This window comes from Oryctolagus cuniculus, chromosome 3, assembly GCF_964237555.1.
Source record: "Oryctolagus cuniculus chromosome 3, mOryCun1.1, whole genome shotgun sequence".
Classification (NCBI taxonomy): domain Eukaryota; kingdom Metazoa; phylum Chordata; class Mammalia; order Lagomorpha; family Leporidae; genus Oryctolagus; species Oryctolagus cuniculus.
Genome location: NC_091434.1, coordinates 167,452,529 through 167,475,392, shown reverse-complemented (window position 1 = coordinate 167,475,392; position 22,864 = coordinate 167,452,529). Strand labels below are relative to the sequence as shown.

The following is a 22,864-nucleotide window of genomic DNA, read 5'->3' as shown; positions in this document are numbered from 1 at the left end:
ACGTCAGCCCCAGAATAACTCTGAAATGCCAGAGAAAGTCACAGATCAACTCATATACCCCCACATTTATAGTAACAGAAGACAGATGAATAAACAAGCCAGGTAGGTTTAGACAGAGGAAGTAGTTACGAGTCATTTGGGTCCGTATTTCTAAAGATGCTGAAGCTGCTGTTTCAGATCTCACCTACTGACTTCCTACTGCAGTAGGTGAAGACGACTTTTACTACACTTACACTATCCTCCCACTATGTTTTATCCCCATTTCCTGTGAAACTGATTGTACTTGTTCCCTTATTACGGAAATACTGCTCAATGGAGAGCCAAGAAATTTACTGTGATGATGTTTCCTTTCTTACAAAAACATTTGCTCTTCCTATTATCTTCTTGGCCTTAGTCTTCTACTTCAGAGGCTGTTGACCTATGCATGGTTTGTTTGTTTGTTTAAGTCCAAACGCTCAAACATATCTACTGAGTCAACCTTGATCAGGAAATGTGAGTCTGTGTAAGGAAGAAAGGTCTGCTATCCAACACACTCCTGCTGCAGTATGAGACACACGCTCATTAAGTCTGCTCTCAGGTGTACCCCTTGGAATGCCTCTCTCCTGCTTTCCTATATTGGACCCTTTTAATCCCAGCTCCTGTTCTTTTCTTACCTTTAGTCCTTTTTGTTAAGAGTACATGGTATAGTAACTTCTTAAGAAAAAGTTCATTAAAAGGTCTACATATTTTTACTCTCGTGTATCAGTGATTGCTGATTGTGTAACCCAACCGCCGTTTCTAAACCCTTTCCTCGTTTGCTCTACGAAAGCTGGAAAAGCTAAACACTTGTTTTCCCAGGTTCTCTTGAAGCCAATACTCAATGAACTGTAAGTAGAAGCTTGCTGGCAGTTTTCTGGACAAATTTTGCTTTCCTGCCTTTTTTCCTTCCTGGAATGAAGAAATGACATTTGAGGTGCTTCAGACAACTTGCTCCTGTGAGATTACAACCTCTTTTTTTCTTTTTAAGATTTTATTTATTTATTTATTTGAGAGGAAGAGTTACAGACAGAGAGGGAGAGACAGAGAGAAAGCTCTTTCATCTGCTGGTTAATTCCCCAAATAGACACAATGGCCACAGCTGGGCCGATCTGAAGCCAGGAGCAGGAGCTTCCTCCGGGTCTCCCACCGGGGTGCAGGGGCGCACGGATTTGGGCCATCTTCTTCTGCTTTCCCAGGCCATAGCAGAGAGCTGGTTCGGAAGAAGAGCACCTGGAACTCCAACTGGCACCTACACGGGATGCCGGCACCGTAGGTCGAGGCTTTACTAACTATGCCATGCTGCCGGCTCCTACAACCTGATCTTAAACAGACCAAATGAGGCAGAAGGACCTAAGGGCCTGATGACACTGTAAGTACTTCATCACTGTATCGACCCCAGACTGTCTACCTCTAGAATTCCTGTTCTGTGAGAGGAATGAGTTTGTATTTGAGTGATTTTTTACTGGGCTTTCTACTTCTTGCAGGCAAACACATTCCACTGAGAAACCTTGCGTATCTGAAAACATTTCTTTCCTCTTGTTTCACTGTATTAGGAATAGAACTGCAAAATGATGAAATGATAATTTTCCCAGAGATTTTCTCTTCTAATGCTGCTTCTTATTTCTATATCATACTAAATCCTGTTCCTTTGAATACAACTTTTTTTTTCTCTAGAAGCTTTTAGGATTTTCTCTTAATTCTCAATACATGAAAATGGACACTGCCCAAAAATGTCTCTGCAGGGAGAGAGGAGTGTTTCCATTTGTTGTGCTTTTAATTCAATGCACTGACTTCTGTAGGGGGCCATTTATAATCTGGAGACCAATCATCTCAATTTTGGGAAAACTTTCTATTTAGTTTATTACTTTACACTAGCCTCTTTCATTTTCTTTGTTCTCTATGGTTGGAGGAACTGTTATTAGTTCAACACTGGACTTCCTGGAATGATTTTTCAAGATCCTAATTTTCTCAAATTTCCAAATCTTTGTCATAATGTCCACTTTTTGGTAAACTTCGCTTTGGTTGATCTTACACCCATTCTACTTTTTTTCATTCTAACAAAATCTCTTTTTAAAAATCTTTCTCTTAGTCTCTGATCTTCCACCGATGCTATTACCATTTAATGATAAAATATTTTTCCCTAAGAAAAGTGATCTTGATTATTACTACATTTAGTCACTTGGGCTCAGTGTATTACTTCAGATTTGTTTTCTGGTTTTTATCTCTTTCATGGTAAAGGCCCTAACACAGAAAATGCTAAACCAATTGTTCATTAAAAGTGAAGACGTAACGTGAGCTGAAATCTGCATGTGTACAGTGGGCAACACTGTAGGGGGACCAGGCCATGAACCCGGCCATTGTATTAGGGACTACTAGCAATATCAGCCATTTTGATGGTGGCTCTGGGTAGGGGAGATTATCTTCAGGAACAATATCTGAGACTTTTTCTCTGAAGTCATACATTTTCTACAAAGGTGATTCCAAGTCTTCTGCCAGGAGACATACACCTGGCATCATGGGAATAAAGAATTAGTTATATAGCAGGCCTAATTCCCCTGTTTCCTACCCTGTCCCCTCTGCCTGCATAGTCTTCTTCCCAGAGAAAAAACCTCTAACTTTTTTCCAGAACAAAAGACAGGAGTAAAGCCCAAGAGTCAAAACTATTCCATACAGGGCTGGCGCTGTGGCGTAGTGGGTAAAGTCACTGCCTGCAGTGCTGGCATCCCATATGGGTGTCGGTTCAAGTCCCAGTTGCTCCACTTCTTATTCAGCTCTCTGCTATGGCCTGGGAAAGCAGTGTAAGATGGTCTGAGTCCTTGGGCCCCTGCACCCACATGGGAGACCCAGAAGAAGGTCCTGGCTCCTGGCTTCAGAGAGGCGCCAACTCAAGCTGTTGCAGCCAATTGGGCAGTGAACCAGCAGATGGAAGACTGACCTCTCTCTCTCTCTCTCTGCCTCTCCTTCTCTGTGTAACTCTTTCAAATAAATAAATCTTAAAAAAAAAAAAAGGTGCTTTTCTTCTTAAATATGAACTATAATAAAAAGATCTCTTTGTTTTTCTTTATTTTAGAAATTTGTGTTAACATAGCACCCACAAATGTTCTCTGATCGCGTTATTTTTATCGTTGTTTTACAAAAGAGTCAACCATAGAAAGATTTACTTTATAAATAACATTAGAAAGAAAAGCAAACTGATCTGATTTCTCACACTATTTCTCAAAATTAGGCACTTTAAACCACTAGGCCTTAATCAAAGACACTCTTCTGCCTACAGTAATCACAGGCAAAATAACTACCATGTAAGGTAAATTATCAAAACAATACGCTTCTGAGAGTAACAGGGCACTACTGACAATTACGCAGTGGTACTATGCACAAACTGAGCAAACCAGCGGCACTATAACTAGGAGCTTAACTTCTTAAATGCCGTGCTTCTAAAGTTGTCAGGTGCTACCAGTCACACGAAGTCCTCCCTTCAACGACATACACTTCCACCAGTGCCTACATACAGACCACTGCAATAAAAACAGATGGTGGAAAGGATCAGCCAACACAGAATAATGAGCTTTAAAATACTGATTTTTGCAAAGTCATCTCCCCACAACAAGCACATACACGGCTCCTGTCCAAGTTCACACACGGTCCTCCTGCTTGAAGGAAGCTGTAAGAACAATTCATGTACTGTACACAGGATTGGAAAGCTGGCAGAGTTGCATTCCTCAGAATTATACTCACCAAAGAAATGGAACAGGGTGAAGAATGGTTAGAAAAAAGAAAAAAAGGGAAAGCGGTTTTCCTTCTGAAGTAGTTAAGACATGCAAGGAGAAATCAGCTAAACGCCCTTACCCATCCCAGAGTCTTTCTTGGTGCCATCGGATATTATGTCTACATGATCAGAGTCCACATCATAGCTAAAAAAATCATTCAAATAAGTCTTTGATCGCTGACCACCAAATACATATAAGCAACGATTTTTCTGAAAAAGAAAAAAAAAAGGGAGAGAGTTGTCACTTCCATGAAAAATTCAGAATGATCTTTTTTAAAATTAAACCTCTAAAAAAGTAATGTTGTTTTCAATTATTTACTTACCTGAGACAGAGAGAGAGGGCATGTGTGCACAGGCCCTCATCTGCTGGATCACCCCAAGAACGCTCACAATGGCAGGGCTTAGGTCAGGCGGAAGCTGGGAGCTAGGAACTCAACCCAGTGCTCCCACAGCAGCCAGACCAGGCCTCAACCCAGGCACTCCCACATGGAATGTCGGCAGCCAAACCAAATGCCCACCCCAAAAGTAACGATGTGATAGATTGCACGACCCAAGCATTATGTTGAATAAGGAAGAAAAAGGAAGCTAAGAGATGATCTCCAGGACAACCTGTTAAAGTAAAAATGCAAGGTACAGACAATGTATACAGGTTGGGGCTTTTGTTTAAGATACGAGAAAAAGGGACGTGTGTATGAGAGAGCAGGGGAGAGTGCAGGCATTCTAGAGAGCAAGTGAGAAGGGAGAGAGCGCAGAAGCAGAGGGACAGAGAGAGGAGTCAGCTTTTTTCAAAAGCCAAGTCTGATAAAGACACTAGGAAGACAGAGATAAAAATCAGATTTCTCTGTAAGTATCTTGACTTATGGTTTTGATTTTGGAATCATGAACAAAATTTTTTTAGAATAAAGCATTAATTTTTCAGGAGAAAAATCTCTGAAATTTGAAAAAAAAATAGATCTATATAAAGATATGATCAATAGAGAAATGGTATTTCTAGTGATTTTCCATTTTTTAAAAACGATCCATTCATGGGAGATAAATTCTAAGCAGAAAAATCATCAGAAAGTAATCTTAAACAGCACTCTCTGATCTATTACCTCTGTTATTGTAAAGACCATTACAGATAAAGCAATATTTTCCTTATGAAATAGGATTTTTAAGTTTAAAAGATACACAAATACATGTACCAAAACAGACATTAAGTAAAAGACTTTAAAAATCTTGAATTTGAACTGAATTTATCAGTATGAACTCATGATTTCATTTTTGTCTGACTAAAAAATATACACACATAGAGGGAGCCTCCTACTGGCTCAACATAGGAAGAAAATTTTGAGCATCAAAAAGAATAATAGCATTTAATTTAAAAAAAATCAAATACATAAAAATCCCATGAGTTAGTAATATTTTCTTTAAAACCTCATCAGGTAACTGAAATCTAAACTCATTAATGTGAAAATCAGTTATGGAAAATAATCATTTTATGCTGCCTATTCTGTATGTTTACATTTCAGGGTAATGAAACAGTTAATGATAGGAAGTTCTTTTCTAGTTGAATCTCAATTAATAAATGCAGAAGAAACAGAATGAATAAGAAACTCACCAGTTGTTTGACTAGTAAAATCTAGGCAAAGAATATCAATGGCCACTGAAGTCATTAAGTGGAAGGTTGACAGGAAACTTGACAACTGGTCAGCCTGATAACACTCAAACTAACACAACCAAGAGCATGACTAGACATTAAATGTCTTCATATTTTACAATCAGTACCTAAGAAATATTCTCTTACCTCCCTCTAGCCCCCCCGCCCCGGGGAGGGGGGTGAATCTAAAAATCAAGTCTCTGGATATAATTACCAGTTCAGAGAAAATATGAACGACAGAAGAATGTATTAGATGACACTATGAAGATAAAAATACTCAAATTATGAATATGGGCGATTCTAGAGCACAAATGACTCACTTTTTTAAAACAAGTAACTAAGTGGTATACATGTAGGGGAATAAAATAGAAGGTTGGAAGTCTACTGCTGTGGATTAAAAAAATCTAAGAGACCTAACAACCACCTGCAATATATATAGATCTCTTTAGAATCTAAATTCAACAAGCCAGCTATTAAGCAGGCATTTTCAGTATATTATAAAAAAAGTAAACATAGAATGAGTATTAAGTTATACTAAGAAAGTGCAGTTATTTGGTTGGCTGTGTTAATGGTATTACAATTATGTTTTTAAAAGCCCTTAGTGTTCAGAGCTACACACTACAGTACTTATGCCTATAATGAGACAGTAAATGGTATCTGCTTTAAAATATGCCAGAAAAATAAAATGTAAGAATTAACTTAAAAATCAAAGGAAAACCAAGAAAATGAATAAAATTCAATGAAAGCAGGTAGATACATGTAAATGAGTAGATATATTACTGGTAACTGCTGAAAGTGACAAATACACAGAAATGTATTATTATACTCTATTTCCTTCTCTTTGTAGAGAGAACATGTTTAAAATACATGTTAGGGACAGGCATTTGACACAGCGTTTAAGATGCTGCTTCCCACATCATAGTGCCTGGGTTCAAGTCTGGATTCCAGCTTCTTACTAATGCATACCTTGGGAGGCAACGGTTGACAGTCCACATGCTTGGGTCCCTGCCGCCCACTTGGGAGACCCAGACTGACTTTCTGGCTCCTGGCTTTGGACTGGCCCAGCCCCAGCTGTTACTGGCATTTGGGGAGTGAACCAGAGGAGTTCTCTCTCCTTGTTTTTCAAATAAATAAATAAAATGAATTTAAAAATAGGATAAATGTTAAAGAATGTCTACACTATTTAATATTGTTTGAAAACTGTGTTCACAAAAGATCAAGCTTTCATTAAAACATCTGAAAAGTCTGTTAAGTTGGTTCTGCTGATAAATTTTATTCTTAAGTCTATAAAATCAATTCTTAATTCTTTGTATTTAATGGTGAGTGGCAGAGAGAAAATAAGAATAGATAAAAATTTTCCTAATTATTATGAGAAGTCAGTAAGTAGAAAGGGATAAGGATAATAGCCATAATACATGGATAAACACTGAAGATAATCATACAATGGAAGATCCTGTTCACTGTTAAAGGAAGTTTTAATCTTTGTCACTGCTATACAAATCATTTATTTCTAATGGAAAGCCCTGATCTCTTACTGATGAATTTGGTTTCACACTGCTTTTCTTACAGAGATATACATGACAAAACTAACACAGTGCATGTACAGAAGATTCTTACTGAGTGGAACAGCATGCAGTGTCCTATCCGAGACTGGATGTCTTCAGGTCCAGCATTACAGGAGTCTTCTCGAAGAAGTTTCCAGGTTTGACACTGACAGTTGAAAGCAAACAACCCACTGAATTGTGGTTCACTGGCTCTGCTGTCATCAACGCTGCCATTACATGTCAAAATTCTGCCACCAAAGGTGTAGATCATATGTTTTTCTGAGTCCATACACATCTATCAGAATAAGGCAACAAATTGAATAGCTTTAGTTTGTTCCAATCATATGTTCTATGATGCAATCCAAGTGTACAGTTTTATATTCTTAAAAAGTAAAAAAAAAACCTTAAAGATAGTACACATCATTATCATATACACATAATATAATATTGTTCACCATCTAGCAGAGACAGGATGGATTTCTGAATATCTTTTCCAGTTTGCCCAATGAGAGTAAAACATGTTAGGGTAAAGAGCTCTCTGCTTTATTCAAACTGTATAATTTTTCTGCAGAACTGACCAATGGTAACAAGTACAGTGTTGACTTCTACCTAGGAGTGAACACTCATCATACTCTATGGGCGAAGGCTGATTATACTTTCTTTTCATTCTCCTTATATAATCTCCCTTTTCTATTTTATACCAGCATCACATTAATATCACTACAATAAAATAATAAAGCAGACATGTGAGGAAGACTGACATAGCTAAATGAACCTCTATTTTAGAAATCTCAAATGATGTTACAAAATAAACAAAAGTCTTCAGTGTGATTTCTACAGTAGGGAAGAATTTTATCTCTCTTCATAATATTATCTAAGTTTAATTTTCATGTTCCAAAGCCAACCTTGATTCTTCCAAACTCAAGATTATAGATTTTCATAAAAATGTGAGAAAACAGCCATTTGTCAACAAGATAATAAGACTCAAATTCTACTTTAAAGAACATGTGGGGCCGGTGTTGTGGCACAGAGGGGTAATCCACGGCCCACGACACTGGGATCCCATACGAGCATCAGTTTGAGTACTAGCTGCTCCACTTTCAATCCAGATGCCTGCTAATGTGCCTAGGAAAGCAACGGAAGATGGCCCAAGTGCTTGGGTCCCTGCCACTCATGTGGGAGACCTGGATGGAGTTCCAGGCTCCTTGGCTGTTGTGGCCATATGAGAAGTTAACCAGCAGATGAAAGATCTTGTTCTCTAACTCTGTCTTTCAAATAAATAATCTTTAAAAACAAAAAGAATATATAAATCCAAGTTGGAAATCAAATGTTAAACACAAATGACATTTATAGTTAGAGAATAAATTGCATGAGGACAGCGCCATGGCATAGCAGGTAAAACTGCCACATCTTATACAGGCACAAGTTCGAGTCCCCGCTGCTCCTCTTCCAATCAGGCTCTCTGCTATGGCCTGAGTCCTTGGGTCCTTGCATCCAAGTAGGAGACCCTGAAGAAGCTCTAGGCTGCTGGCTTCGGTTCAGCCCAGCTCTGGCCATTGCAGCCATTTGAGGAGTGAACCAGCAGATAGAAGACCTCCCTCCCTCCTCCCTCTGCCTCTCTGTAGCTCTACCTTTCAAATAAATAAATAAATCTTTACAAAAAAAAAAAAAAAAAGAATAAACTGCAGGTACAAAACTTTCTTTTGCTAAGACATAAATATTATCATTATATATTCAACTTTCCCCTCCCACCAAACTACATTTATCAAATTTTTGCATTTTTTTAAACAAGAAGCTGCTTTACAACCTTTGAATGCTGTTTTGTATTGCTATTATTATTAAAAAGAGGGGAGGTGTTGCCTAGCAGTAAGATGCTTACATTCTGCATTGGTACCTGGATTGGAAACCTGGCTCCATTCCTGTCTCCAACTTCCTGCTCATACAGACCCTGGGAGCCAGCAGTGATGGCTCAAACAATTGCGTTCCTGTGAAGTTCACACGGGAGAGCTGGCTCCCAGGTTTGGCTGCAGATCAGCCCTATTCATTACAGCCATCTGAAGAGTAAACCAGTGGATGGCAGTACGTTCCCTGGCTCTCACTCTCACCCTGTCTCTTAATTAATTAAAAATAAAGAAGAAATTCTAGCATCACCTAAGCTTTTCCTACCCTAAAAAGATCAACCTTATTTGCCATTTTCCAGGCTTCTCGGAGATTACCAGAATGTAAGATAAAAATCTATTCCACAAGATTATAACAATCTTGGTACATATGGTTGAAAAAATAAGTTACCAAGGTTTTCATGTTCCTGGCACTCCATATAAAAAGTGTTCCCACCTTTTAATCTTAAGTGATCATGTCACTGAAGACAATCCATACACTGCTGAAAGCGACTACTCAGAAGGGTTTCAGCTCAACTACTTGTCACTAGGGTTTCAACAAAGCTGGGTGTGCTATCCTGGTCTAAGAATTTATAGCTCATCTCTCCTAATGGGGAGCTGGGGATCATGCTGAACATCCCAAGGGAACTATGTTAAATGAATCTATTTCCATTTTCATAAATTCACAGATTCATACTAATAGCCCATCTCTATTAACAAGCCCAAATGTCTGGCTGAAAAGGGAGTTTCTCTTTCCTTTTGGGGATATTTAAACTTAACTTTGATGTAGCTTAATCTCATTTGTTACCAGGGCTGACATGCAACCATCTTTATCTTGGCGGCTCACCTAAGCATACCAGCCCAAACCAACTCAGGAAAAGAATAAGACTCTAGTAGAATGATATTTCTTCCTGATATCTTAACAAACAACACAAAATACAATTTTATTCCTTCAGCTACCTATTCTAAACTTGATTCTTTCCTAGATAAAATGAGTAGTTTCACTGAAGGTTAATTATCGAACAAAAATAAATTTTAATCACTCTAGGGAATTTTTGCTCTCATTTGTTTTTTCGCTTAGAATATCTGAAAAATATTTCTGAAAAATCAGTAACTTAATAAAGCTCTGTACAATAATGTGTTTTCTGTCAACGTGTTCAAGAAATCTTTTAAGCCAAAAATTGGAAGACTATTCATCTACTCTGCCAGGTTTATAAATATTTTTTTTTTTTATTTGACAGGTAGTTATAGACCGTGAGAAAGACAGAGAGAAAGGTATTCCTTCCGTTGGTTCACCCCTAAATGGCTGCGACGGCTGGAACTGTGCCGATCTGAAGCCAGGAGCCAGGACCTTCCTCCAGGTCTCCCACACGGGTGCAGGGGCCCAAACACTTGGCCATCTTCCACTGCCCTTCTGGGCCACAGTAGAGAGCTGGATCAGAAGAAGGGCAGCCGGGACTAGAACCGGCGCCCATATGGGATGCTGGCACCGCAGGCAGAGGATTAGCCAAGTGAGTGGGAGAAACTCAGTCACTTGAACCACCACCACTGCTTCCCAGGGCCTGCACCGGCAGAGAGCTGGAGCCAGGGCCGGGAAACAAACCCAGGCACTCCAATGCAGGGCAGGAGCAACCTAACTGGTAGGCTGAATATCTGTCTCCAAGTTAGATACTTAATTTCTAAAATCGAATAAACAATAAATAAACTTTTTTTTTTTCTGTAAAGAAAATTAAACTTAAAGGTGACTTTATTTTATCCTCTCACCGAAGACAAAACTGGCAAGGGTTAGATTGGGTTCACAATAATTTTCTTTTCCCACAAATTGAAGGCATTGCTATAAAGCCTTCTAGGTATCCGTGTTGTTTAAACTACACCCTCCCTTCTGCCAATCTCCAAAAGTGCTTCATGCCAATCTGGTTCTCATTTACCTAAAAAGGCAACCAACCTTCCCTCTGTGGGAAGCTTTAGAATTTTCTTTTAATCTTTGGTTCTATAATGTCACTGAGGAAGTTTCTATGCAGGAATTTTTCTCTTTCATCCTGACCTCACCTGATGATCCCCCCCTCTTTAATCTTCATTCTCTCTAGAACTCCTAGGATTTTTTTTTCTGTTCTTTTCCTCTCATAATTTTAGCTCACTAATTTGCCAAGTTAGAGATGAATATGACATTCCTGCTTTTTAATCAATTTAGTGACATTTTTACTATCATATCTTTAACTTATAATTTTTCTAGCTATTCCTTCTTCATGAATATACTATCTCCCAGAAGTACTTTAAAAATAACTCTTAACATCTTAAACATTTTTCAGTTTATTAGCTGTTTTAATTAATTTCGAATTTTGTTGAGTTCAGTACCTCTCTCTCGTGGTATTATTTCCAAATACTTAGAATGGGTGGGGGTGCTTAATCCTTTCTATATCTGAAAATCCCAATGTGTCTGCCCACAGTATACTGCTAATGTATCCCCTTGTCATTTCACAGGCTGTTGGGCAGGAGGACAGTCAAAGTACATATTCATCCTGCCAGTGACCCAATTCGACCCACAGAGAATACCAATAAGCTGAGATTTTCAATTACTTCAAATTATGTTTTTCTTGCCATTTCTTGGCTAGCTCATATCCCATTTTAAGTAAATTCCTTAAAGTGTTTAGACTTGAAGGACAACTTGTTACTTAGAACAGAATACTTGGTTCACGCTGTCATTTCTTGAGTATCTTTTAGATGCTGCTTTATTTTTTTTTATTAGATGTAGAGAAATCTGATACCAGTCTCATTTTAGCTCTTACAGCTAGCTTGTTCATTTTGTCTAGCTGCCTAAAAATTGTCTTTATCTTTTAAATTCAGTGTAACTAATGTATGTCTCAGAGCTGACTGCGTGAACCTACCCTGAATGTAGTGTGTGCATTTATTATGTGGATTAGTCTTCTTTATTCAGTAAATTTTTCTTGAATTTTATATACAAATATTTGTTTCACTGTTTGGATTTTCTTTTTTAATTGTTTCCAATTATGTAAATGTTGGCTCTCTTTTGCTTGTCTAATCTATGATTTTCAGGCTAATCTTCTTTACCTCTTACTTCTATGCCATGTGGTCCTTATTATTTCGACTGTAAATAGGAAACTTTATTTTTATATTTTTCTCAAATTTTTTTCCTGAGTTTTGTCAGGTCTGGTTTCATCTGTTCCTACTATTTGGCTACATCATCTGCATATCTTTGAAGTTTTCTTCGGAGTTTCAAGCTTCGTTAAGTCATTTAATTCATGTTAAAATACTGGGATATTATTTTCATCTGCTTTATTGTGAAGGGAAGTCTTGCTGTTATTTTTCTTTTTATTGGTTTTCTTTAGTGCACCTCTCTATAAAAATTTGGCGTTTATTGCATTTTAGGTTTTTTTTTTTTTTTTTTTTTTTTTTTTTTTTTTTTTTTTTTTTTTTTTACAGGCAGAGTGGACAGTGAGAGAGAGAGACACAGAGAGAAAGGTCTTCCTTTTGCCATTGGTTCACCCTCCAATGGCCGCCGCAGCCGGCGCACCGCGCTGATCGGAAGGCAGGAGCCAGGTGCTTCTCCTGGTCTCCTATGGGGTGCAGGGCCCAAGGACCTGGGCCATCCTCCACTGCACTCCCTGGCCACAGCAGAGAGCTGGCCTGGAAGAGGGGCAACCGGGACAGAACCCGGCGCCCCGACAGGGACTAGAACCCGGTGTGCCGGCGCCGCAAGGCGGAGGATTAGCCTAGCGAGCCGCGGCGCCGGCCGCATTTTAGTTTTTTATATGTAAGTTAGCCGAATTTCCACGGACCAGATAATCTTACAGAGGTTCCCGTGAAGCAGGGATGTCACTGCTTAAGTTCTCTCTCCACTGCTGCTGCCAACTTGAACGGTTCCTTCACAATTTTGTGCCTCCATGAAGCAATGTCTTCTCAAACTCGGTGAGCCTCATCTAGTGAGGAGAATCTTTCTCAAACCGAGTTCCTCCAGGTCCTTACTAGCCAATGAACAAGGAGCCACTGTCCCCTTTCCTCATGGTATTTCCCTCATTTTTAGGAAATAGTGCTGTCACCCTTGAAGCTTTCTGCGCACTGTACACACGTGAACTCACTGACCTGGCCGATGGCTGCTCTGCTCCTGGCACTTCCCTCCATGATACACCAGCTAGGTCACTCGGCATTCCCAGTTCTCCCTTTTGCACTGTTGTGGACTTCAACACAAGTCCTGGGTATTTCATTTTTGGCTAAACTCAGAAAGAACTGGTTGTTGTCTGTTTTGTCTGGTGTTAGTTTTGCTGAATATGTGGTTTGTGTATGTCTTTATAAAAACCTTTTTGTTTGAATTCTCATTCTTCCTGAAAATTCACGCAAAGCAATAACATGCAAACCCTAAGAACTAAGCTGTAACTGTGTTCTTAAGAAATCTAAAAACTGGCTGGCGCCGTGGCTCACTTGGCTAATCCTCCGCCGGTAGCACCGGCACCCGGGGTTCTTGTCCCAGTTAGGGCACCAGGTACTAGTCCCGGTTGCTCCTCTTCCAGTCCAGCTCTCTGCTGTGGCCCGGGAGGGCAGTGGAGGATGGCCCAAGTGCTTGGGCCCTGCACCCGCATGGGAGACCAGGAGGAAGCACCCGGCTCCTGGCTTCAGATCAGCGCAGCACCGGCCGTAGCAGCCATTAGGAGAGTGAACCAACGGAAGGAAGACCTTTCTCTCTGTCTCTCTCTCACGGTCTATAACTACCTGTCAAATAAAAATAATAATAATAGAAAAGAAATCTAAAAACTTTAAATTATAATTTTTAAATATTAAAATTCTAAGTAGAAAAATGACTTTTAAACGTTTCTTCATGCCTCTAGCTTTCTTATGATCTACTTTAATGTGAGCATCATGTTAAATCCTAGAACATCATGAACATTCAGTGTTAGATCCAAAGTCATCACAAACATCCTGAGTTGTAAGTTCTAACCTACATGTTTTATTTAAATGAGATGGAATACAAAATAGAGGCTTATACAGATCATGCTACTTGCTCCATGTCACAAAGCTAAACAGAACTAAGTCAGGACTAACATCTTGGTTTCTTTACCCTCAGCGTTCTAGTGTACCATCTAATGAGCTGAAAAACAAGCCTTATTTAACAGAACTGAGCTCCCAAGGAACACCCTACTGCATTAAAGTTAGGAGAGACAAAGGCCACATAAAAGAACTCAACACGTGCTGTAAGCATTTTATCCTGAGCCATTCTTTTTTTAACCTGTAAAAATAATGACAGCAGTATGTTTTGTAAAAGAAACATGTAGTCATTTGGAACAAGAATATAAATGATTCCCTAACAATATTATCCACAGATGTTGCATTTTTTTTAAAGATCAGAACCAGCTTAACTTTCCTTAGAGTTCTTATTTTCTACCTGAATGACACTGAAGATGCCAACAGGGATGTGTCCAGCTTTGCAGTGCTCAGTTATACAGAGCAGGCAGAAATTCTTAATTCAATATGGAATGTATCTTGAAAATATGCTTTTGATTTTCCACCAACTACTTACTTGATAGACACAACTTAATCATGTTTTTCTTACTAGTTTCCTATAATGATTATATGTTAATATAAATATCACAAGTAGATAGTTTTACAAAACAAAGAATTACCAAAATCTGTGAAGACTCCCAGAGAAAATTTTAGGCCTAAGCTGAATTGTTATAATTGTGGGGGCTGGCACTGTGGCATAGTGGGTTAGGCTGCCACTTTCAGTTCCAGCATCCCATATGGGTGCCAGTTCGAGTCCCGGCTGCTCCACTTCTGATCCAGTTCCCTGCTTAAAGCAGTGGAAAATGGTGCAAGTGCTTGGGCTCCTGCACTCATGCGGGAGACCTGGATGAGGCTCCTGGCTCCTGGCTTTGGCCTGACCCAGCCTTTGCAGCCATTTGGAAAGTGAACCAGAAGAGGGAAGGTATCTCTCTTTCTCTTTCCCTCTCTCTTTAAACTCTGCCTTCAAAAAATAAAAAAGTAAACTGTCATAATTCTGGTATAACCTTTCCAACTACTAGATAAAGCAATATTCATCAAAATAGCATCATACATCTCTTAAGTCCCTTTTCTCTGTATATTCCTAAAAAAATCTGGACATGGGCTCAGCAAAGTAAAAGTATGTACAGAATTCAAATTAATGCCTGTTTGTCTTATACTGAATTGATACAGAGTAAGTTTTTCAAAGACATTATGACAATGATAATGACACTGATGGGAATAATAAAAGAGTTACATGCACATTAACATTAAAGTAGCTTCTAATATTTCTACTGTAGTTTTCTTGTACACAACCCCATTACATGACTGCTGCTGATGCAGAGTTTAAACTTAACCTAGAATATATCTTATTTAGTACCTGGGTTTACAATGAATTTTTGATCATAACCAAAATAACTAATATGAATTAAATATTTTTGACTAATTAAAAGAGATGCTCTAGATTTTAAATTCTCAAGCCCATTATAAAATGATTTTAAATTTCTTTCAGAAAGATTGAATTTTTATTCAATGTTAGAAGGGCAAGTTGTTATGATTTAGATATTTTCACAAACTTGAAAATGTTTCTTCTAATATTGCTCCATCTACTCTCAAAAGTTTTTTTTAAAGATATTTTTATTTATTTGAAAGGCAGAGCTACATACATAGAGGCAGAGGCATAGAGAGACACAGAGAGGTCTTCCATTACTGGTTCACTACACAAATGGCTGCAAAGGCAGGAGCTGGGCCAATCCAAGGCCAGAAGCCTGGAGCTTCTTCCAGGTCTCATGTGGGCGCAGGAGCCCAAGGACTTGGGCCATCTTCTACTGTTTCCCAGGCCATAGCAGAGAGCTGGATGGGAAGTGGAGCAGCCTGGACTCAAACCAACACCCATACGTTATGTCGGCACTATAGGGAGTGGTTTTACCTGCTGCGCCACAGTGTTGGCCCCTGAGAAGTTCTTGTAAATTAAAAACTATTTCATCCTGCACAAAACCAGGGGCCAAAAATGTAATGAATGTACCCACCAAAACAATAATTATTTTTATTGTCTGTTATAGTAATTTGTAGCAGAAATCACTCACAACTTGCACAACATCTGAAATAAACTCTAAAGCAACCATCACTGCGGTTCTTGAAGATTAATTCCACCATATATTTAACTGAGCACCAAACCTGATGATCGAACACCAACTTGGGCCCGCCATCAGCTGCAGTGTCTTCACTTAGCAGCGTCCATGTGTTTGTATCAATGTCGTAGCGATAGAAGTCACTTTTCAGAGATTTGCTGTTCCTCACAGAGGAATCCAAGTAACGGCCCAGTGTGTAGATCTGCCTCCGCTGGGTGTCAATGCACATTTTATGACATGACCTGGCACTTGGACCATTCTGTAGAGCAAACAAAGAAAAATTTGAAGAACAAATAACAGAAAATAAAATGAAATGCCCCTTTTGTTATTTCTCATTAAAAGATTTGCAACTAAACTAATTTCAGTCTAATGGTAGACTTAAATCTCTAATGGAAAGCAAAAGCAGCATCTGGAAACACAAATCTTACCCTAAAATGCTTACAACCTTCCAGAACAGATGAATTACAATGCACCTGTGGCACTTCGCTTACAACATCTATATGTCTTCTATCATACATTGTTTTGTACTTTAATCATTTGTGTACACAGTTCAACTCCCTATTTACATGTCAAGTTCCTTTAAGACACATCGGTCTTTTTTTTTTTTTAAGGATTTTTTTAAAAAATTATTTGACAGGTAGAGTTATAGACGGTGAGAGAGAGACAGAGAGAAAGGTCTTCCTTCCGTTGGCTCACTCCCCAAATGGCTGCTAAGACCGGAGCGTGCTGATCCAAAGCCAGGAGCCAGGTGCTTCTCCTGGTCTCCCATGCGGGTGCAGGGCCCAAGTACTTGGGTCACCCTCCACTGCACTCCCGGGCCACAGCAGAGAGCTGGACTGGAAGAGGAGCAACCGGGACTAGAACCCAGCGCCCATATGGGATGCTGGTGCTGCAGGTGGAGGATTAATCAAGTGAGTCACAGCGCCAGCCCCGACACATTCTTTAAAAAACATTTTTATATTTCTCATATGAATCTAGCACATATAGGTACTCAAATTATCACTCCGAGTACAAATAGTGAATTTCAAAACTGGAAGAAACTATAATATAATCTTTACTTTAATTCTCCCTTTTTAAAGATGAGAAAACTTAAGCCCAGACAGGAAAGGTATCACCTTGAAAGCTAATAAAGCTAATGACAGAAGTAGAGTAAGAATCCATGTCTTCGACTTCTTCATCCATCAATTGTTTTTTTTTTTAAAGATTTATTTATTTTATTTGAAAGGCAGAGTTGGGGGGGGGGGGAGAGAAAGAGAAAGACAAAGACAAAGAGAGAGAGAGAGAGAGAGAGAGAATCTTCCATCTGCTGGTTTACTCCCAAATGGCTGCAACAGCCAAAGCTGGGCTGATCCCAAGCCAGGAGCCTCTTCCGGGTCTCTCACACAGGTGCAGAGGCCCAAGGACTTGGGCCTCTTCTACTGCTTTCCCAGGCCTTAGCAGAGAGCTGGACAGGAAGTGGAGCACACAGGACTCGAACAGGTGCCCCTATGGGATGCGGGCACTGCAGGGGGCAACTTCACCTGCTATGCCACAGCACTGGCCCCTATCCATCCATTCTTGACGTTACATAAAAACAAACTCTTCTGAGTAAATACTATCAAAAATAGTGTATGATCAACAAAAATAAACTAGTTGAGATCACTTATATTACAAGTTGAATAAGAAGTTGAAAACAAGTTACTGTAGTATAACTAATAAAGTTCGTAAGAGGAAGAACAGAACTTCAGTTGGCTAGGGTTTGATTAGCTGAAAAGGGGAAATGAAAAAGAAAATCCCCAAGTTCTGTTCATATTATTAATGTGAATATATGTGTATGTTTTACTTAATTTTTATTACAACCTTTTAAGGAAATATTGACCCAGCTACTCCACTTCTGATCCAGCTCCCTGCTAATGCACCTGGAGAAGCAGCAGAACATGGCTCAAGTCCTTGACTCTGCACTCACACAGGAGACCCAGATGAAGCTCCTGGCTCCTGGCTTTGGCCTGGCCCAGCCCTGGCCATTCTGGCCATTTGGGAAGTGAACAAGTGAATGGAAGACTCCCCACCGCCCCCCGTTCTGCCTTGCCCTCTCTGTAACTATGACTTTCAAATAAATAAATAAATCTTAAAAAAAGAGAAAGGATTGCCTTCACAATTGAGTAACTCAAAAACATGTGATAAATCACTGCCGTAATTCCTGAAGTAGTAAATTCAAAATTTTGAGGGGAGAGTAGTAGAAACTCATGTTTCAGCTAAATTAGCACAAGTAGTATTAAAATGATGAGCAAATTATACCCTAAGCAAGAAGAAAAAAGGAAATAAATATAAAAGCAATAAATAGAATAGAAAATATTAAAAATGAAGAAAAATTTTAAAGTTGGTTCTTTGAAAGTTTGATAGAATTATAAACTACTAGAAAGACTAAATTTTTATAAAGGGAAAGAAAATACAAACTGCCAATATCAGAATGAAAGAGGAATAACTGGACTCTAGATATGATATTAAAAATCAGGGATTGTAACAAAAAAAAAAAAGGTAAAATTTGACAACCTAGATAAAATGTACATATACCTTGAAAACACCTAACTTACCAAAATGATGTGAGATAAAACAGAAAATCTGAAGTCACTGTAGCTACTGAGAAACTTAAAATTTAATTCACAATTTAAAATCCTCCCATAAAGAGAACTCTGAATGCAGATGAGGACACTGGTCAATTTTATCAAACATTTAAGGAAGAAATAATACAAACTTTTTCAGAAAACGAAAGAGAAACTTTACCCGAATTCTATTCTATTTCATGCAAGGAACAGAACACTGACACCAATAACACACTACAGAGAAGAAGCTGGAGGCAGAGAAAGGGGAAGGATAGGGAAAGAGAAGGTGAAGACACAACTTACAGGTGACCAGTGCCCCTTAGGGACACAGACGCAAAACCAGAGTCTAGCAAGTATTGCCAAATGCAGTGTGACAACATGTGAAAAGAATACTTCATAACTAAAAAAGGATTTATTTCAGGGATGCAAAGCTGATTTTAAATCTGAAAATCATCAAGAGTAATCTGCCACACTGACAAGGACAATGACAGGAAACATGATGATACCCGTACAGAAAAACAGCTCCTAAGACTCCACATGAAATTATGAAAAAACAAGATAACAAGACAAAGGAATCTGCTTCAACCTCGTAAAGGATTTAGGAGGATGACCTGACGTCCGATTCTCCACTTCATGGTGACTTACGGAACAAACTCCTGCCAACATGGGAACCAAGACATGGACGTCTATTCTGACTACTTCAGTACAACCCTGCTCTGCAAGTCCAAGTCACTGCAATAAGGGAGACATTTAAAAAATAAAAAGTTACGATTGATAACAAGAACTGTCTCTTCACAAACTATTTAAAATATCCTAAGAAAGATAAAAAAGTAGACTTAGCAGAGACTGGATACAAGGCCAATGTTAAGAAACCAATTGTATTTTCTGTATTGCTGGTCAACAATCAGAAAACAAAATATTTATAACAGCATGAAAAAACAAAATACACAATTTAGTTAAAATAACCAAGACCTCTAACCTGAAAACTAACTGCTGAGAAATAATGAAGGGTAAATCAATGGAGATTAAACTAGTTTATGGCTTAGAAGATTCAACGTCTGTTCAATATGGCTCCCTGCTACTGGCCTGGGGAAAGCAGCAGCAGATGGCCTGAGTGCCTGAGCTGCTGCCACCCTCAGGGCATCCAGATGAAGCGCAGGCTCTTGGCTGTGGCCTGGCTCAGTTCTGCCTGGTGCAACCAATTGGGGAGTGAACCAGCAAATGGAAGATCTGTCTTTCTCTTTCTCTCTGTGATTCTTTCAAATGAATAAACCCTTTTTAAAAATGATTTATGAGACCATTCTCTCTGTCTCTCTCTATCCACTCTGCCTGTCAAAAAAACTTTTTAAAAATTAAAAAAAGATTTATGGATTTATCACATTCCTAACCATAATTTTAGAAACAAGTTAATTCCATAATTCATATGGAAATGGAAAGAACCTAGAAGAACCAAAAAAAAAAAAAAAAAAAAAAAAAACCTAAGAAGAATAAAGAGGTTTTTTTTTGTTTATTTGTTCTACTTAATACTTTTGGTTGAATACTGTAATCAATACACAGTTATTCTCAAGTGTTGAAACTTAACTGAAAAGTGATTGCTGTTAAATATAAGAGTGGGAGTAAGAGAGGGAAGAGATGTGCAATTCAGGACATGCTCAAGCTGACTTACCTCAAACGGTAGAGTTAGAAACATACCAGGGGATTCCAATTCAATCCCATCAAGGTGGCATGTACCAATGCCATCTCACTAGTTCTGGTGATCAATTTCTGTTCACAATTGAGCATAATGATAGGACTAAGAGCCAAAGGGAGCACATAAACAAGACTAGTGTCTGCAAATACTAGCTGATAGAATAAAAAAGGGAGAGAACGATCCAACATGGGAAGCGAGATACACAGCAGACCCATAGAATGGCAGATGTCCTAAATAGCACTCTGGCCTCAGAATCAGCCCTTAAGGCACGCAGATCTGGCTGAAAAGCCCATGAGAGTATTACAGGCATGGAAAGCCAAGACACTCTGGGGAAAAAAAAAAAAAAGAAAGAAAAAAAAAAAAAACACCCTACATGAAAGATCTCCGCGAGTGAGATCCCAGTGAAAAGAACAGGTCATCAAAGAAGGAGGTACCTTTCTCTGAAGGGAGGAGAGAACTTCCACTTTGACTATGACCTTGTCTAAATATGATCAGAGTTGGTGAACTCAAAAGGCTTCCATAGCCTTGGTGACTCATGACAAGAGCCTAGGGTGATTACTGATGCCATAAACAAGAGTGTCAATTTGTTAAGTCAACAACAGGAGTCACTGTGCACTTACTCCTCATGTAGGATCTCTGTCCTTAATGTGCTGTACATTGTGATTTAATGCTATAACTAGTACTCAAACAGTATTTTTCACTTTGTGTTTCTATGTGGGTGAAAACTGTTGAAATCTTTACTATGCTAAACTGATCTTCTGTATATAAAGAGAATTGAAAATGAATCTTGATGTGAATGGAAGGGGGGAGGGAGAGGGAAAGGGGAGGGTTGCGGGTGGGAGGGAAGCCATTGTAATCCATAAGCTGTACTTTGAAAATTTATATTCATTAAATAAAAGTTAAAAAAAAGAATAAAGAGGTGTTACATTATCTGAACTCATGAGTTACTATAAAGCTACTATGATCAAAGGAGCATCATGTTGACATACTGGTATAAGAAGGGACCAAAGTACAATGGAATGAGTCCAAAAAAAGAGACATATGCTTATGTGATCCACTGATTTTTAACTAAGGTGCCAAAGCAATCAATGAGGAAAGAAGACAGGGAGCAATGAGAAGTGTCCTGTTCTGGTGACAGGAATATAAATAGTATAACCACTCCAGAAAAGCTTTAACAGTTCCATCAATGCTTTCCAAAGTCTAAAGAACAGCAGGATACTTTCATAATCTTAAAATGCTCCCCACAAATTACTTATTAATTATAAAGTAATCTGGTGGGCACCTCCTTAGGTAAATGACAAAGCTAATATCAGACAAACTAGACAATGTGATCTATGAAACACTGAGGAGGAGCCAATGTCTTCCAGGTGTTATTCCTGCTAAAAATGTACAACTCAAATTCAATCCTAATGAAACATCTGATAAATCCAGTTCTGGGATAGGCTACAAAATAACTGCTTGGTACTCTTCAAAAATGTCAAAAGTCAAGAAAGACAAAGAGGGGCAGGCACTGTGGCATAGCGGGCAAAGCTGCTGCCTGTGACGTCAGCATCCCATGTGACTGCCTGTCTGTGTCTTGGCCACCCCACTTCCAATCCAGCTCCCTGCTAATGGCCCAGGAAAAGCAGCAGAGAACAGCACAAGTATTTGGGCCCCTGCCACCCACTTGGGAGACCAAGATGAAGCTCCTGGCTTTGGCCTGGCCCAGCGCTGGCTGCTGCTGCCATCTGGGGAGTGAACCAGCAGACAGAAGATCTCTCTGTCTCTCCCTCTCTAACTCTTGACTTTCAAAATAAAGAAATATTTTCTTAAAAAATGACAAAGTTTATAGAACTATTCCAGATGAAAGGTGACCAAAGAAATACAAGAGTGAAATGCAAATATGATCATGTACTAAATCTTGGCTCAGGGCTAAGGGTTGAGAAGCGACAATGGGATGCCTGTAGAGAACATGATTGGGGTTTTACTGGAATGGTCTGTATCTGAACAGGGATTGTGCATTGGATTAGAGCAGCAGTTCTCAGTGTAGTCTCAAGTATCCACAGTATGTTAGGGAGTCTATAAAGTTAAAGCTATTTTCCTAACAGTACAAATTCCTAATAGATAAAAATCTGTCTTTTCACTCTCATCATCTTTGACTGTAACTGAAAACATAACTATCTGATAGAGCAACAAACTCACAATGTAAAAGCAAATTTGAATCCAACTGCCTTCTATTAAGCCAAACACTGAAATAGATTTAAAAAACTATAAAACAATACTACTTGATATATGATGGTTGTTTCAACGAAAAATACCTATGCAATGGTTTGAGTTGCAAGTTCATGCGGTTGCTTTTTCCATAGAACAATTTTAATTTAATTGAAAGTAACTAATAAAGCATGGTTATTCAGAAATGATTATCATATAGTTAAGTAGAAGTTCCCTCAAAAATGAATGTAGAAAGCATATCACTTTGAAGGAAAACTGACAAAACTTGTTGCCAATGACACAATACATGTTTTTAAGCAAAAGTAGAATTTTGGAAAGTTTCTGCCACTGTGATCTTGACACTTTCCCAATAATCAAATTATAACTATATTAAGAAAACATGGTTTCTTGTCTAACAAAATGTCAGTATTTGGAGA

The 22,864-nt window shown here is 38.8% G+C and overlaps 1 protein-coding gene across 10 annotated transcripts in view; it reads right to left on the bottom strand.

The window, feature by feature from the left end:
* The window catches only part of MKLN1 (muskelin 1), a 365,877-nt gene that overhangs the window by 40,321 nt on the left and 302,692 nt on the right, over nucleotides 1–22,864 (bottom strand). For all 10 annotated transcript variants that reach the window (XM_070071320.1, XM_070071319.1, XM_070071316.1 and 7 more), the window contains 3 exons: nucleotides 16,012–16,224; nucleotides 7,041–7,262; nucleotides 3,865–3,994 (listed from right to left, as the gene is read on the bottom strand). In XM_070071320.1, the coding sequence (XP_069927421.1) occupies nucleotides 3,865–3,994; nucleotides 7,041–7,262; nucleotides 16,012–16,224 (565 nt within the window). The remainder of the gene's footprint in view (nucleotides 1–3,864; nucleotides 3,995–7,040; nucleotides 7,263–16,011; nucleotides 16,225–22,864) is intronic.